The sequence below is a fragment of the Lotus japonicus genome, chromosome 6 (genome assembly GCF_012489685.1).
Source record: "Lotus japonicus ecotype B-129 chromosome 6, LjGifu_v1.2".
Classification (NCBI taxonomy): domain Eukaryota; kingdom Viridiplantae; phylum Streptophyta; class Magnoliopsida; order Fabales; family Fabaceae; genus Lotus; species Lotus japonicus.
In genome coordinates this window covers 11,197,228-11,214,498 of record NC_080046.1, presented here as the reverse complement: position 1 = coordinate 11,214,498, position 17,271 = coordinate 11,197,228, and the positions used below count along the sequence as shown (strand labels likewise).

The 17,271-nt window shown below is 35.4% G+C and overlaps 2 protein-coding genes and 1 long non-coding RNA gene across 15 annotated transcripts; 2 read left to right on the top strand and 1 right to left on the bottom strand.

Moving 5' to 3' along the window:
* Positions 1–1,472: 1,472 nt before the first annotated feature.
* On the top strand, positions 1,473–2,204 carry LOC130724900 (uncharacterized). The gene has a single exon (XM_057576167.1). It carries the CDS (start codon positions 1,473–1,475, stop codon positions 2,202–2,204), a length of 732 nt encoding a protein of 243 aa, XP_057432150.1.
* Positions 2,205–4,314: 2,110 nt separating this feature from the next.
* LOC130727029 (protein INVOLVED IN DE NOVO 2-like) lies at positions 4,315–10,079 on the bottom strand. 3 transcript variants are annotated; one of them, XM_057578358.1, is made up of 7 exons: positions 9,963–10,079; positions 9,635–9,882; positions 7,851–8,059; positions 7,549–7,734; positions 7,113–7,388; positions 5,442–5,648; positions 4,315–4,987 (listed from the first exon to the last, which is right to left on the bottom strand). In XM_057578358.1, the coding sequence occupies exons 2-7, from the start codon at positions 9,840–9,842 to the stop codon at positions 4,694–4,696; spliced, it is 1,380 nt and encodes a 459-aa protein (XP_057434341.1). In that variant the 5' UTR covers positions 9,843–9,882; positions 9,963–10,079; the 3' UTR covers positions 4,315–4,693. The 3 variants fall into 3 exon arrangements, with proteins under 3 accessions (XP_057434341.1, XP_057434340.1, XP_057434342.1); XM_057578357.1 differs by having other exon boundaries at positions 9,635–9,866; XM_057578359.1 differs by lacking the exon at positions 9,963–10,079 and having other exon boundaries at positions 9,635–9,951.
* A 1,646-nt stretch (positions 10,080–11,725) lies between these two features.
* On the top strand, positions 11,726–16,469 carry LOC130722429 (uncharacterized). 11 transcript variants are annotated; one of them, XR_009013961.1, is made up of 9 exons: positions 11,726–12,075; positions 12,255–12,324; positions 12,408–12,458; positions 12,560–12,673; positions 12,826–12,884; positions 13,323–13,544; positions 14,016–14,786; positions 14,907–14,976; positions 15,740–16,469. It is a non-coding gene; the product is annotated as an uncharacterized LOC130722429 (long non-coding RNA). The 11 variants fall into 11 exon arrangements; XR_009013960.1 differs by adding an exon at positions 15,409–15,568 and having other exon boundaries at positions 12,826–13,544; XR_009013957.1 differs by adding an exon at positions 15,402–15,568 and having other exon boundaries at positions 11,727–12,075; positions 12,826–13,544.
* Positions 16,470–17,271: the final 802 nt, after the last annotated feature.

The following is a 17,271-nucleotide window of genomic DNA, read 5'->3' as shown; positions in this document are numbered from 1 at the left end:
TTTTTTTAGGGCCTAAGAATTTTTTTTTCCTTAGGGGCCTTAAGCAGTAGCTTTTTTTTTCTTTAAGCACTCCACGACCCTGCTGCATGGAATACAAGTGGTAAGAGGAGCACCACATATTAATCGTCTATTATTTGCTTATGATAGTTTGATCTTTGCTAGATCCACAAGAGAAGAAGCAAATTGTGGTGATCAGACAATATGAGCAAGCCTCAGGTCAGTTAGTCAATTTGGGCAAGTCAAGTATTTCTTTTAGCCGAAATGTACAAGATCCTTGTATGGTTATGATTCGTAATAGGATGGGTGTAAAGGCTGTTGACGTCCATGACAAGTATCTGGGTTTGCCAACTATAATTGGTCGCTCCAAGAAGGCTATTTTTGGTAGAGTTCAAAAGAGAGTTTGGAGAAAATTGCAAGATTGGAAGGGTAAAGCATTGTTAAAAGCAGGGAAAGAGTTCCTCTTAAAATCTGTGGCACAAGCTATTCCGAATTATGTCATGAGTTGCTCCAAAATCCCAGCCACCATTTGTGGTCAAATTGACAGCTCTATGACCAATTTCTGGTGGGGGCAAAAACAAAATGAGAGGAAAATTCATTGGTTTGCTTGGAAACAATTATGCAAGCCTAAATCCAATCTCGACTAGGATTCAGAGAGTTGGAGGATTTTAATCACGCATTATTAGCGAAGCAAGTATGGCGACTCATGTCATACCCTAATTCTCCGTTATATAAAGTGTGGAAAGCGAAATATTTCTCAAGGTCAGATATTTTGGATGCGGGAATTGGCTATCAAGTATCAACCAAGCTACGCATGAGGAAGCGTATGGGGTACAATTAATACAGTGAAGGATGGGTTGCAGTGGAGAGTGGGAAATGGAGAAAAAATAAGAGTTTGGAGTGATGCATGGCTCTCAGGTTATGGGGATGGCAAAGTCCTCACTGTTCCTCCTCCCCACCTTGACAATTTGCGTGTTTCAGACTTGATATTACCTGGTAAGAGGTGTTGGACTTGTGAATTCACTGTTTTCAGGACCTGAGGCTCTAAGAATTACGTCTGTTCCCTTGCGATGGGTGGATAGGCCAGATCGTTTCTACTGGAGATGGGGAAGAAATGGCGAGTTCACTATTAAATCTCTGTATTGTCACTTGCAGCAATTGAAAACTCAGAATTTGGCTGGTTGCTCTTCGATGGTGTCCTTGCCATGGAAGAAGATATGGAAACTTCAGGTACCTAATAAATTGCGCCACTTTGTATACAGAGCAACAACAAATGTACTCCCTTGTAGAGCGAATCTGGAAAAACGTGGTGTTCATGTTCCCTTGGAATGCTTGTTATGTGGACAACATGTTGAAGACACACAATCCCATATTTTTCTACATTGTAATTGGACTCACGCAGCTTGGTTAGAGCAGGTTTTCGAACTCATGCGATTTAGAATAATTTTCAAGGTTGGCTTGTTGATCTACTCATGATGCCCAATGAAAGTCATGTGGCTGCGGTGGTTCAGGGTATGTACTCAATTTGGAGGGCCCGTAATGAATCTTTGTACAATCAAACCTTAGCTGATCCACCGACGGTAATGTTGCCAGGATTTCAAGCATTGGCACAATGGAGGGAAGCTCAACCAGTAGAAGGACATATGGACGAGCATTGCCCTAATAATCCACTATGGAAGGCTCCACCACAAGGTATACTCAAGTTGAATTTAGATGCTGGTTGGACTGGTAATTCCTGCACAGGGATGGGATTCGTTGTAAGATCCTCTTCAGGGGAAGCTCTACTGGCAGCTACACAGTTGGAGGAGAATAGGTTGGAACCCTTGATTGCAGAGGCAACGGCTATGCGGTGGGCTCTTGCTCAAGCTACTGGTGTCGAACTCAATCGGGTGATTGTAGAATCTGATTCAGAGGTAGTGGTTCGAGCTATGAAGTCCAGGTCGTGCCCTCCACAGATAGAGATGCTTATTGAAGACTGCAAACAATTGGCTTTAAATTTTACTTACATTTGCTTTGAGCACACTAAGAGAGAGGCCAATGCAATAGCACATTTATTAGCCTCCAAAGCTTGTGAGTTCCCTTCAAACATGTGGTGGGAGAATAGACCATCATGGTTAATTCATGCTCTTCTTGTAGACTCTACATTTGAGATTATATGTCTTGAGCTTTCAGTAAAAAAAAAAAATTTGTATTCCTCACGCAATTAATGCTAACATGGACCAGGTTTTGGAATAATCAAGGGAAAATTGCACTAACCTTCCTGAGATTTATCATTATATTGTTGCACTAATTTTTCTTTTATTATTTAATTTGACATTAACTAACCTCATTTTATTGAGAACATTGCTCCAACCTCTCTTAAGGTTTATTATTATTGCAATGGTTACCTGTTAAGATTTATGATTATAACACGCAACACCCCTATATTCTTCAAAATGATATGTAAAGGAGGGGAGATCAATGCATTTTGCAAACTAGAGGGGGCTGGGGAGATTAGTGCAACATGATAGGAAGCTAATTCCTATCAAGGAAGATTATTGAAGATCTTTAAGAACCCTAAAATCTAAACTAAGAAGAAGATTAGAAAAAGATAGAAAAGAAAGATTTGATCAATTTTCTTGTTAACATTTACAATGGAAGCAATACAACTTATACTATCTATCCTCTTAAGGAATGAAATGTGACCTTACATGTGGCACCATCCTAGGAAATAGAATATTCTAGATCATAAAATATAATAAAAAACCGAAACTATTAAACTAATATTCATAAAAGAGCAATATAATGAAACTAGCTATTTATGATCCAACTAATAGAAGTCCATGAGATGAGGCTTCTATCACAACAATATTGAACATCAGGGGAAGTCAGTGAATTTCCCCTAATAATAGCCAAAAAATTGGTGGGATACCAGCTTTAGGCTATATTTGGCATGTTTAGCTGATAAGCTAGCTGAAAGCTGAAAAGCTAGCTGAAAGCTTATAAGCTAGCTGATAGCTGAAAGCTAATAGCTGAAAGCTGAAAAGCTACGTGATTAAAACAAAGGTGTTTGGTAAAACTAGCTGTTAAACAAGCTGAAATTGTAAAAGGACATACTTATATAAATATTTTTATATTTAACATTACTTTATTTTCATATTAATACCTATATGATATTAATATTAAAATTATTATCACTTTAAATATTTTTATTAACTCAAGTTATTTATCATCTTAAAAATATAATATTGATTTTTACTTATTTTTATTAATATAATATTTTTAATACTTATGGTGCGCAGCGGTGTGGCGGGAACTGCATACGTAAGTGTGAGGGGAAAATATGTTTAGTATTCTTATAAATATATAAGGGTAATGGTGGAATTTTAATAAAATAATAAGAATAAAAATGAGAATAAATTTAATAAGCTATAGGCCCAGTTTGGAAGAGCTTATTTGAGCTTATCTGACAGCATAAGCTCTTATGCCAGTGTTTGGGAGGGCTTATGCAAACAGCTTATGACCTGCCATAAGCTATTTTCAGCTTATTTTCATAAGCTACTCAGGATAGCTTATGAAAAACAGTTTATGCTTATATACAGCTTATTTTTAATTTATTTCAATAAATTTTTAAAAATAGCTTATGAATAAGCTCTTATGTTATAAGCGCTTATGACCATAAGTGCTTAATTAAGCTGTTTTTCCAAACGGGGCCATAAGCTACCTGAGATAGCTTATAGCTTAAAGCTTTAAGCTACTGAAATAAGCTCATTCACCAAACACTTTTGAAGAGACTAGTCAAATAAGCTTTAAGCTAGTCAAATAAGCTATAAGTCAGCTGAAATGGCATGCCAAACATAACCTTCATGAATAATCATGGTCCAATTAATGTGGAGACAAAGGAGGGGAGACCCAGAAACTTGAGTTGCACTTCGACACCAGGCTGCAGAATACTAACACTAGAGATATTGTTAAATTCTTAAACATCGCATATTACCAGACCAGGGCCAAGCACAGTTCCCTCTAGTAGTTTTTTTTTCCTTTCTTTCTAGTGTCTTCCATGGGTGGAGTTAACATTCACATCATAGTGGAGTTAACTCTCCTACCTTACTTAAGAGGATTCACACATGTATGTAAGTAACACTTGAATCAACCATTTGTTGGTCCCTTTAGTAGTTTCAAGCACATACAATAATTGGAACTCAGAGAAATAAACTCCTTTATAAATAATAGCATAACCTTCAATTAAATCAAAAGGTCCGTTTGTATGTAAACGCACAAAAGTTGACATAATGACGCCGATCAAAAAGCGATTGATCATTAGTCGGACGACACAAAGCAAGTTAACAAGGAAATGAAATAAAGTAGAAACAAAAGGCACATAATATAGTCATTCAAAGTTCAACATCCATGTGTTTACCCACACCAGTGAAGTAACAAACAAGGATAGCAAGCTACATACCAACTAGCCACATCTACATGTACACATATACACCAAAACAAAGCTCATACCAACTAGCCCTTGTAATCTTTTTCCTACTAGCTCAAAATGTTCAAAACAAAAGCACTACCTTAATTTCATTACCTATCAACCTTCCCATATTTCACAACTTACTTGGAAGTTAGAGGCAAAGCAATATGAGTTACACTAGGCGATGCTTCACCAGAGTGACTAACTCTATTATCGGCGGGAGGCACCTGATCGTCATCATTATCGCTATCCGGCCTCACTACCATTTTTTCTTTGATAAGCATCCTCACTATCATCATCTGTCCCCATTTGATGTGTTTTCTGCTTTTTTGTTTTCCAATGTCCAAATAGAAATTCAACCCCTTCTTCCAAAGTTGCTCTCCTGTTCTCTCCATGATTCCATAGCTCTGAGACCACAGATCTCCCACTAGGATTGTACTCATTCATCTCTGTCAAAGCTTTCACCACCGCTTGGTATGGCCCAGCACCCATGTCCCTTTTCAGTCGTTTCAGCTTTTCATCTTCTTCATCTATAATTTCCTAAAATTATAAAATCAAACCAGATAGCAAAGTAAATGAAATGTAAGCATTACTTATGAATTTTACCAATAAAAATATAATGCAATATAAATGCACAAAAGAAAAAGAATCTACTTGAGAGTATGACAAAAAAAAGAATGTTGTTCTGTACAATTAGATTTTGAGAGCTTACGCCATTGTAACTTTGACACTTTCACACCTCATTTTGTCTGTCATTCCAACTCTACTTATGACACATTCACTTTAACATTGCTCTAAATATATATTCTGATATGTATATTATATAACTCCAATGCATGCAAGGACAAAAAAGGATATTCATCAGTATCTATAAGAAAAGGAACAGTTTACAAATAAGTAACTGGATGAAACACATTCAATTAAGACTAGATGACAAGAAAATTATATATATCAAGCAAAGTTTAAGAGATGTGTTTGTCTAGCAAAGGTCCACCTTTGATTCCCCACCAATTGTAATTATTTTGAATGGATACCAATGGGGGTCCTTCAGATTATTTTCCCACACAGAACACAATGTTGCAGCTCTCTGCGTATAATTTCTTTGCTTCGCACGCAAAGCTTTAAGAAATGGCCCATTGTCCAGTTCCCCCATTCTCTTTACACCAATATTGGCACAACGACTTGACCTTCCTGCAATTCCCTGCAAGAGAGAAAGACATTATTAATAGAGATAACAAAAAGTTTGTGGGAAATAAAAAGTGAAAGAAAGAGCACATAAAATCTGTGATGAATAACAAATGAGCAGTAAATATATCCACACTGCCAAAAAAACTCACGTAAACTAAGCAATTCAATATAATGAAATGGACCATCAAATACATTTTAGTAATACATGTCAATTATGTTGGAGAAATCCTCATTGTTTCTGAAATTCAAACTATAAAAACTAACAACAAAGAAGTAGAGGTGTCTCAAAGGATATTTGTTGGGAGGGCATCGATTACTTCTACCAAAAAAACTTGTTAATTATGTTGGGGAATAGAGGCAGGACACGGTTTTGGTTAGACCGATGGGTTGGGAAAGATGTGTTGTGTAGTAAATTTCCTACATTGTTTACAATCTCTGAGCAAAAAGAAGGTAAGGTGAGTGAGATTGGTAAGTGGGAAAATGGTGTTTGGAGGTGGGATATGGTTTGGAGAAGGGAATTTTTAATTGGAAGGACCGCTCTTTGACTATTTGTTGCAGGTTATTAGCCAAAATACACCCAAGTAGGAAGTTACTGATACATCAGTGCGTTCAGCTTATGTCTCTTTGCAACAAACTTCTAGAAGTGTGGATAGTGCGTACCTAAAGCTTCTTTGGACAAATATTGTTCCATCAAAAGTTTAAGCATTTGGTTGGAAAGCCTATCTTGGAAGGTAGCAGACAATGGATAATTTGTTGGATAGGGTTTGCTTAGGAGAATTGAAGTGTTTTATGTCCTTTATGTAATTAAGGTCATGAATCGTGTTCTTTATGTTTTGTTTACTTGTTCAGCTTCTGCTTCTATCTGACAACATTGTCTTAATCAGCTTGGAGTTTACACAACACTCCATGAGTGTAGGGTGGTAATCTCCCAAGGAGGGTGTTGATAGCTGTTTGATTCGCTACCTTTTAATCCATTTGGGGTGCTCGCAATGATTTTATAGCTCATAAATTGCATCTATTTTGGAAAAGAGTGAAGGCTTTAGCTTGGTTTTAGCTTAGGTGTAGGTTGAAGGGCTTTAGTTTAACATTTGTTGACTGGTATAGGCACACTTCATTGTGCGTAACAGGTTAGTTTTGTATATGGATTATGGTGCCCCTTGTACCATTTTTAGTGCTTTTTCAAGCTTTAAAAAAAAAAAGAGGAAGTGCACTGCCCAAACGATTAAATTTATAACATCACTTGTGTACTTCCAAGCAAGTTTCATTTCTGGAATCGTGCGAAATCCAAAGCAGTTTCATCAATCAACTAGTATTGTATATTTGTATTAAAATGGCATACCACTAGAAGAGAAAATCATATCAATTACATGACCAATATCGTTATAATCCACAAATCATAACTGAAAAATTCAAGTAACAATAAAAAACTGGACCTAATAGAAACAGACACATCGTTAAAAAGATCCAAAACACTTACCTCAATCATTCTTTTTCGAGCTTTCTGAAGCTCATCATTGCTCTGACGCTCTTTAGTGATCACTGATTGGCAATAATCTTGTAACTCCTGAAGTAACTGTTCCTTTTCCATTAAATTTGTTTGTAAATTACCTACCGTCTTCAGAGATTCATCTTCCATGTTCTTCATGACTTCTAACTTTCTTTTACGCGGATGATTCTCCAATTCCAGCTTTTGTTTACTTTTCTGTTGTTTTTCGAGCTGAACTGTTTTGGCATTGAGTTGTTCCTTTTTGTCCTGGATAAATAGACAATCAAATCCATTGAACATTATGCTATTCTCATTATTAAATCTGCTTACAAAGCACAAAAACAGATAAGAACCTTTAGATCTTCAGTCAATTTCAAAACATCTTTATGCTCATTTTGTTGTTTCATACCAAAGAACTGCCACTGACCTTTCGAGTCTTCTCTGTAAAATTCTTTTGCTGCAGATCATTCAGGGACTTTCTCTCCTCCAATTCCTTAGAGATCAGTTCAAGTTTTTCTTTTATTTTTTTACTCTCCTCCAATTCCTTGGTGGTCTGCTCAAGTTTTTCCTTTATTTTTTTACTCTCCTCCAATTCCTTTCTCATCTGTATCATCTGTAGAGAATCCAAATTCCATTCGTAACACGCAGCAGCACTCTTTTCATAATTCAAAACTGAACTAGCTTCTAACAAGTAAATCATACATTCCAAAGGTAATTATAGTGACTGACCTTTCGAGCCCTCTCAGTATAGTCACTGTAAATCAGCTGAAGCAGAACATTCTGGCTCTTCACCGTATTCAATTCCTTAGTGATCTGCTTAAGTTTTTCCTTTATGATCTTACTCTTTTCCAATTCCTTCGTCATCTGCTCAACTTCTTTCTTAATACATTCCATGTCATCACTCATACCAGAGTTCATGACTTTCAACTGTTGTAATTCTGAAAAGTAGGAAGTGTAAGTTGAAGTTTTGAACAGAACATATCTGAAATGGTAGATCCAAGAGGAAGAGAGAATTTTGAAGAGAACACAGAGAGAAAAAGTGTGAACTGAACAATCTTCAATATTTCAGGCGAGTACCAAAAGAGCTAGATTGTGATTTTATACAATGTGTAATGTAAGAGCTTTAACAACCTTCTCACAAACTTTAACCAATCCTGTTTTACATGCTAACTCACTGCTAACTAACACTAACCAACTCTTTTAACGCTAACTCTATGTCTCTCTTAGTCTCGAATAGAAAAAAAAAAACAGAAAATGTGCAGAAATAATTTCCATGTCACAGAAGAAGCATGAATATGGAAGATCAAGACCTGAATCAACAAAGGTAGAAGTCGAGTACTGTAAAATAAGTCATTTCCACAAGTATAGGGGATATGGAATCCTTGAATTTTGTAAAAAAATGGTCACATAAACCAGGAATCTTCGATTAAATCCTAATCATATTCAATGTATTTATTCTATGTTACTTGGATACAATACCACATCCCTAGAAAAATGGAGAAAGGAAGATCATATACTATTGGACAAGAAGCCGAAGATGCTCACTGATCATATACTATTGAAAGGAAAGATATTTACAGTACTACAGTTAGAAGCTAGGTTTTAATCACATGGAATATTGGATATGGATCCTATTCTCTAAAAATATGAGCGTTTTGTTACAGGAATCAGCCAATAAAAGGAAGAACAATCAGAGGAATCTTCTGAGCTGGCGAGGAGTGAGAAGGCATTAACATCCCACGATTGTAGTGGCTTATATGGGACCTAAGATGTGGGTTAGTGGTTGGGTGCATGGGCAACGGTTGTAGTGAGCCGAATTCTCCCTATAAATAATAAGGTTATTTGTAGAGATACACAATCAAAACATACAAATTTCCCAAATTTCATATATTTTTCTTAGTTCTTTAATTTAAGTTTTATGCTTTATCATTAGTGATTTCAATTATTCATTAGCCATTTGTTCTCCTTTACTTAATTAATTGCATTCAGCAACTTCATCTTCAACCTCTCAATAGCAATAACTAAGAGTTTCCTGTGGGTGACTTAAGAATATGCATTGAGGAACCTTTCCTTGAGTAATCACTTATTTAGGGAATCATTGCATTGGTTTCTCAGCCGACTAACATGGCAACCCTTTTGACCTAAACTTATTTGAATTAACATAATTTGAACCCAATTGCTAAATCAATTTATTTTTAGTTTGTTATGAAAATTGGTCCAATCCTCCCCAACGGTTTGTGACTCTGGAAACCCTAGGGGATCCAAGTTCAGGACCTCCATTTGCCATAAAAAATTTATTTTACAGTTAATTTTGAATAGGAATTGATGCCAATGCCATAAATCTGCAATCATTAAATTAACCAATAGAAGATAATGAAGCAATGTTTGGAGGAAAGCAATATTCAGAAAAGAAACATGAACCGTTAGCATTTCCTTTCAAGAAAAAAATCTTTTGATGTTTAAAATCTATCCTTGCAAGCAAAGAAATAACATATCACATTATAATATACTACCTTTTTGACAGTCCTCATGGAGAGTAGATTCTTTGTTGGTGATCTTGATAAACATGTCAGAAAATTCCTTGAGTTTGGTCACAGAGGCAGCTTTGTCACTATTATGTTTAAGCTCCACATCAGTAATTTTATGTTTCTGGCGTTCGATGGACTTCTGAAGACTTGCAAAAGCCTTGCTTTGTTTACTCGAAGGTGTCTCTGCAGCCATGTTGATGATGGAAACTCAAAGAACCTGCAAAATATGACAACTAAACATTTAATTTTAACCAAATGCTCACATGCAAATGAACAAGCTGAAAATACTTTCTGAGTGATGCAATAATACTACCTGGAAAGAGAAGAGGAAAGAGCGTTTAAGAAATGTGAACAAGAGTGGCTTAAGTATGGTTGAAAATGGGAGGAGTGAAGGGGAAGGATTTTGATTCTTTCATAATCATTGTTTTCTTTTATGGCATTTTTACTTACTTTCTTTTATTATATCTCTTCATTTTTTTCCATCACATAAAATGTCACATCATTTTTTTCTCTTATTTCTCATTAATCGCTTAAATGATGGTAAGATTGGATTGTTAAGATAAGTTTTCCCTCATTGAAATCAGTATTCTGTACACCTATGATCATGATTATGTACAGTAAGGGCCATTAGCAGAATGGCAACTTCAGAAGCAATGTGACATCTGAATGAATGATGCAAACTTGTAGCCGACTTTCGCCGACTTATACTGAAATGTCGTGTCAATAAGAAATCAAATTATCACGGATCTGATCTTCTCTCATCTCTAAAGTCTAATGCTATGTTTGGTTGGGGAAAAAAAGGGAGAGAAAAGAAAACACGGAAACTGATGCATGAATTTAGATTAAATTACATGTATCGGTTAGTCTAAATTCAAGTTAGTCTAAATTCATGCATCGGTTTCCGTGTTTTCTTTCCTCCTCCTTTCTTTCCACCCAACCAAACAAAGCCTAAACTTCACATTACAATGTTAAACTTGAATATTATAAGTTGGGGTAAAGGTTGAGAGATTATTCATTGGAAAGCACAATTTATTTTTAGGATGTTTTTGAAAAAAAAGGCTTCAGATATACTTTAGTTCATTTTTCAAAATACAAGAGACTAAATTATAAATTAAAAAATTTGACGATGGTAGAAAACATGATAAATAAGTAAGTAAAGAGTAAAATACACTTATCCCTCTCCAGGTTTGCAACAAAAACACATAGCCTCATTTTTATTGAAAATATACACACCACCCCACTCTATTTAACAGAGTTAACTTACTGTTAAATTGATCCTATTATAACCCTAATTAGACTAACCACACTTAAAAAAAACCTAACTTTTAACCCTGATCAAAGTTGCCCCAACCCAATATGCTCTGTACGCGGGAAATTGAAACATCTTCTAAGAGTGTGCCCTGCCTCGCTTGGAATTAGAAACGTCCAGATTCTCTGAAGATTCATGAAAACCCACAAGATCTTGTACTCCCACCAGTGCTAAAAAGACTCCCTGGAAGACCACGAAAAAATAGGAGAAAGGAACCTGGTGAAACTACTGCTGGAAGTGGTCAAGCTAGAAGGTCTACTACCGTGAGGTGTGATAATTGCAAACGATTAGGTCATAATAAAAGGACATGTCAGCGAGCACCAGTTGCAAGTCGAAAAAGGAAGCAAACAAAAGCTGTCACTACTGGTACAATGGCAAACTGAAGAAGTAATTAGCAAAAGTGGAAGGTTGTCACCTGCTGCTAATGTTTTTTTGCTGCATATGGAGTCACTATTTATAGATGTTACTTGTTAGTGTTTTTTGCTTCATGTCTAATGAGCTACTTTTGGTGTTTTTCCTTTGTTGAATTTGTACTATTTTGGATCTGGTTCATTGCATTTCTGCTGCTACATTTTGATTCGTTGGAGTTATTGAATATTAGCCACCTTACTTCAATTGTCGGATAGGATTTTGCTTTTCACATATGTCATTAGAAGATGCATCTATTCAATATCTACTACTTTTTATTCTTCCACTACTGTAGCTAAAAGACATCCTATTGCGTTTTGACACGTGTCCTTCTCTTTTAACTTTTTTTTTCTCCAACCAGAACGTGAAAAACGACGTCGTGTTGTTCACTTCTGCACTGTTTCTCCCCATCTCTAATCGCGTGTTTCTTCTCCATTTCTACCCACTCCACCGTACCATTCATCTTGATTTCTCTTCAACAGCTCATAGTTTCCCATCTACTGTCGTCATCTCGCGTCTCTGCTTCCTTCAATTGCATCATCGCCGACGCTCGGCGTTCCGTGTTCAAGGAGATTTCGCTCGCCAGAAATGGAGGAACCAACCAGATTTCGACAAGCTCCCTTCATCACTGTTGTTTAATCATCCTCCTTTCTTAATTCCAGGTCTGAATGCATTCCCAAGGAGCAAATCACGGATGCACAGTCCTTTGGTTAGTAAGCAGTCTAAATCGCCTTTATTGTTACTGATTTTCTTTGATTTTTTGTACTTTTTATTCATCTTTATCTGTATCCACTTGATTTTTGCACTAAATTTGTACATTTGATTTCTCTATAAATACTCCCTGTGTATGATTTGGATATCCTCTGTCAATTCGATGTGGTCATGTAGAAATGGTTCAGTGTTGTTCAGGGAGGAAGAGATTCAGATATATAAAATTGTGGAAGGGGTCCAACTTAAGGTCTGGTTATGGATGAAATCAAATGACAGATTGTTTTGTGCCTCTTTCTTTGATTGTCTTAACTTAACTGTCTTTGCTAACAGGTTTTGGGGTTTTAAAATTGGGGAAAACTCCTTCAAAGTCCATGCCCAAAGGTAAGCTATGTTTTGCCTCTTATTGTTATATTTTAAATTTGGATAAGTTTATTTTGAAATATACACTGACAAATTATTTTACTCTCCTCTGTCAAATTTAGTACCTTTTGGCATGAACGTTTTCAGAATGATTGCTTGCTCAAGTTGCTATACCATGTGATGTTGCATATTTAGATCATGTTGTCTTCATAGCAAGGTGTTTTCTTTCATCAAGGGTAAGTATCTTTTTTTAATCTACTTAAGTTTCATTTTCAATTTTGTGTTTCTATTACATCACATCTGTTTGTACTTTACTTTATTCTACCAAGGGTCATTTGGAATAATTCTCTTATTCTCACTTTTTTCTGCCCTATGTTTGTGATTGAAGGAAGGTTGAAGAAAGATCTAGGTGAAATCCATATTCAGTCCCAGTAATAGAGAAGAATGGTTGAATTTTCCTCCCCAACCTTCTCATGCAGATATCCTCGCACTTCATGGAATTTTGCTGCAATTTTCTCTGTTTAGATCATCTATTTCCTTTAATTCTGCATCCTTGCACAATTTGTAACTATGCTTTGTTGTTAATATATGAATACTTTATTTGGACTTTGCTAAACCAAGGAATTTTGCTTGATTATGCTTATCGTGATTCCAGTCTTTCAGGTTTTAGATGAAATTTTTGTTAATTTATATTTAGTAGCCCTTGCTTAAGTAGTTATATATGTTATAGAAATTTGAGCAGTAACAATATTTACGGATGATTATCTTTTTGTTCAAAGCTTAATTGAGTGTAGTATATGTCAGATTTGTAAAATGTGTTATGTGTGTACTTTTACTTTGTGACAGTTTATGCGGTGACTTAGATGAATATGATAATTGTTGTAGGGTTATGGAGCGCAATCCGCTGAAGAGAAGCAGAGGCTTTTGAAGTTGATGAGAAACCTCAATTTCAATGGGGAATCTGGTTCAGAGACATATACGCCCACCACCCGAACTTTAGGTGGAGTGGCTGCATCAGATGGGCTTTACTCTCCGGAGTTCAGAGGGGATTTTGGAGCTGGGCTTTTGGATCTTCATGCTATGGATGTTATAGAGCTTTAGTCTGAGGTATGTGCATGATTCATTTTATCATAGAAGGCTATGGTCTAAGAAATTACTATGCATCATACCAGTGACTTTTAATTTGTCTTTCCTGGAACTACTATGCATCATACCAGTGACTATTACTTTATTTTTTCTCTTTTAGAATGTTAACTCCACTTGCCTTATTACTTTATTAGTTTATCTGGTTTAAGGAGATATGATAAAAAGGTTAAAGAAATTATAAGGATATATGTTCCTCTGTGATTGTTACAATGCCTTTCTACTGAGTTTCTTGATTGGCTATTTTTTGTTTATTTTTTAATTTTCTTTTCTCTTTCGCTAAGAAGGTGGTTTAAGGCAGCAAAGCTTCATTTTTTACGTCTTTTTTGTTCTTTGTTTATGTAGCTGTGTGTCAAGTTTTTCACTTTGTGGCTAACCTTTCCCAATAACTTATACTGATGATTTAAACTGATTGATTATTTTTTGTTGTCTTAGGACTTGGGAGCAAAGCTCCAACTGTGGAAGTAAGGTAAAAGAATTTGACTATCGAGTCTGATTCCTATGTTGGTAGCAGAGCTTTGCCAACCCTACCAAATTCTGCATTGAACATTGTAGAAATACTTCTTGGTGCCTATGGGATTAGTACTGCTAAGAGAGCAAAGCTCATAATTCTTAAGAATGTCTCTAGCATTGTTAAACCCGGAAGGTACTACAAACAAGTTCTTATCCATAGAGTGGTCAGAATTGAACAATCTTTAGAATGGTTTTTTATAGGTTATTTGACTTTTCTATACAGCTCTTCATTTTATAACCCTTATAGGTTGTTCTGTGTTGTCTTGAAAATTTAGTTAAGGGTTTAGGCAAGAATTAGTTAATGCTTTGAGACTCAATCAGTTTACATATAAAAACTTAGATGGATATTGCTTCTTTAGAGGGTGTTCAAATTCTATAATCCAATGCCTTTAAAGACAATTTTATTGAAAAAGAAATCAATGAACCAATGACCCTTCTAACACTTGGTGGAGGCAATTAGTGAGATTTATAGGAAGTTTACAACTAAATGCATTGTTTCGAAGTAATTTGTTGCTTTCTATCTTTGTCATGCTTTTTTTTTCATTGTCTGTATGAGTTTGTTTTGATAAAGTTTTGTACACAAATTTATGCTTGGCTTTGTACCACTACAGCAGAGCCTCATATCTACCATTTGCTCAATAAGCCCTTGAATGAGGAATCTTTGTCAATTGAGAAGTGGAAAGAATCAAAGAAGTGAGTTTTTCTATCATCAAAGAATGCAAGAAGGGAGGAATTGAATGTCAATTTCTTCTCAAGTGTTTCCTTTCCCTCTTTGCTGGGTTAATTTCAATTGCTTTATTCTTCCGTATGCAGGTTGAGATGAAAGGGCTAGACCACTGGATGGATGTTGAAGCCTTGAACAATAAACAAAAACAAGAAATTGGTAAAGAAACTAGCGAAAAAGTACTATACCTTTTTAGCTTCTGAAGTTGTTACCAAGCAGATTCCTCGTGAGCTTTGAAAATCTCTATTTCTCTATTTGATGGAACTAAAATATGATCAGTGTATCATGGGATCGATAGCGTGAGTTCTCATTAAAAAAGGCTGGTTCTGCGAAGAGATTTTGGCCATGTTCCCATTATAGTTTTAATTGTAGGTAAATTGTTTATTAAATTGTTTGTGTGACCAAGTGCAAGGTGATAATCTCACACTGCAAGGGACTTTGAAGAATGACATTATACATATGCTACTCCTAACGTTGATAACTTTTATGATTATATTTTGATTATTTTCCTTGAATTGGCTTGATCATTATTTAATTCCCCTTAGAATTATGACATTAAGATTTGAATAATTACATTATATCAGATTTTAGGTAACCTGGTTATGGGTTCCTTTCTATTTTGCTCAACTCTGTGAAGACAAGGGTCTCACCTTCATAGGGCCTCCAGTATCTACCATCAGAGATATGGGTGACAAGAGGAACCTACCAGTACCAGCATCATTATCTTTGTGTTGTGCCTTTAAGCAGCTTAGTTAAGTACTTAGTGTTAGAGTAATAGGCATTTATCCTATAAGCTTATTTATAAGTTGAAATAATTAAATACATATGCTGCCTTAGTTTTGTTCCCTAAAGAATTATCTTATAATTATGTATGGTGTTCCAAATCTTTAGACTTGATGAATTGTTCTTATCTAATAAACAGGTGTGGGATGCCCTGAAGGTTCTTGATGCTGCTGATATTGATAAACCAGAGGCTTCATTGGGCTTGGAGCATTTGGTGTCGGGTTTTTAATTGGTTGGGGGTCTGTTTTGTATGTCCTGGTAGTCCAGTTGATCATCTTATGTCCTTTGCTGGTTTGTTTATGTCGGTCAACAAGGATGGTATTTTATCAGTATGGCTGGTAGTAGTTTGGCACATTTTGGTGGGAAGGAATGAAGCAGTTCTCAGAGAAGGGGTTTTTCTGCTGAGTGCATTTTTGACTTGGTCAAGTTAAAAGTGTGGGAATGGTTGAGAGCCAGAAGCTGCCACTTCACACGTGCTACCTATGAATTGATTGAACAAATCCTCTGCCTACTCGATTATTAGATGGAAGGAATTCTTAAGTTTGTTGGTTCTGTTAATTTTTACTGATACACTTGCAATACTTTGGCTCTCAGTCAAATTATTGAATCTCTTTTTGTAAAGGTTTGGGGTAGCCTTTTACCCCCTTGAATGTATCATTGCAAATTAAAAAAAAAACATATCTTTGTTGCTCAAGCTGGATAATGGTTTGGTTCCCAGCTTTTAGTGCCTCATTGTACGAAGCTATGAATATTTGCCTTTGACTTGCTAGGTGTGGATATTATGAGAAAACCAAAAAGACAAACAAGATGGAATTTGAGGATTGTATCCCTTTTGTGTGCTGCTTAATTGGATGTTATGATTCACGAGATGTAGTTTGGCTGTTGTCTCCTCTGTATGTTATGTTAGATATGTTAATCTATCTATTAAATATGGAGTGGTAAAGAAACATATGATATTCATTATTTTCCTTAATGAGAAGAGGTAGTGAAGTTCATTGCCTCAAGTATGTGAATTCAATTTTTGAATGACAGTCACATAATAGAGGGTGGAACTACTCTAATTTATCAGTTTAATAATTCCAATATGCTTCATAGATGATAGAATCAGTGTTTCTTTGGTATTAAAATTAATGATGAGCCATTCATGTCATATCAATGCACTGCTAAATCAACACACAAAATGTACAGTAAACTCATTTTAGTATTTTAAGATGAGACGAATAAGCAAGTACAACTGTCATTCACATCCAAAGATAGTAAAAAAAACAACTAAGTAAAAAAATGTAATTGAAAAAGATCCATTTACTGTTCAACAAATTAATTTTTAGATTTTAACAATATAAAAACAGAAATATTTATTTAATAGAAATTCTTATGAAAAATTAGTTGTAAAAGACAGTTATTTAATAAATAAAAAGAATGTTTTTGTTTTAATTTTTTCAATCCCCTAAAATATCTCATCTAATCAGTTTTGAAGATTATTTTTAATTTTTTTAAATTCAAAATTATAGATGATAATAATCTAATCCTTCTTTGTATAAATTATTATCACATCTTTTACCGTAAAGATTGCGCCAAAGAACAAGTCGACAGGGTAAGGAAAACATTGGAGAAGTTGGAAGACTTTGGCGGGCGATTCATAATGCGTATCTAGAATATCTATGTTCTAGG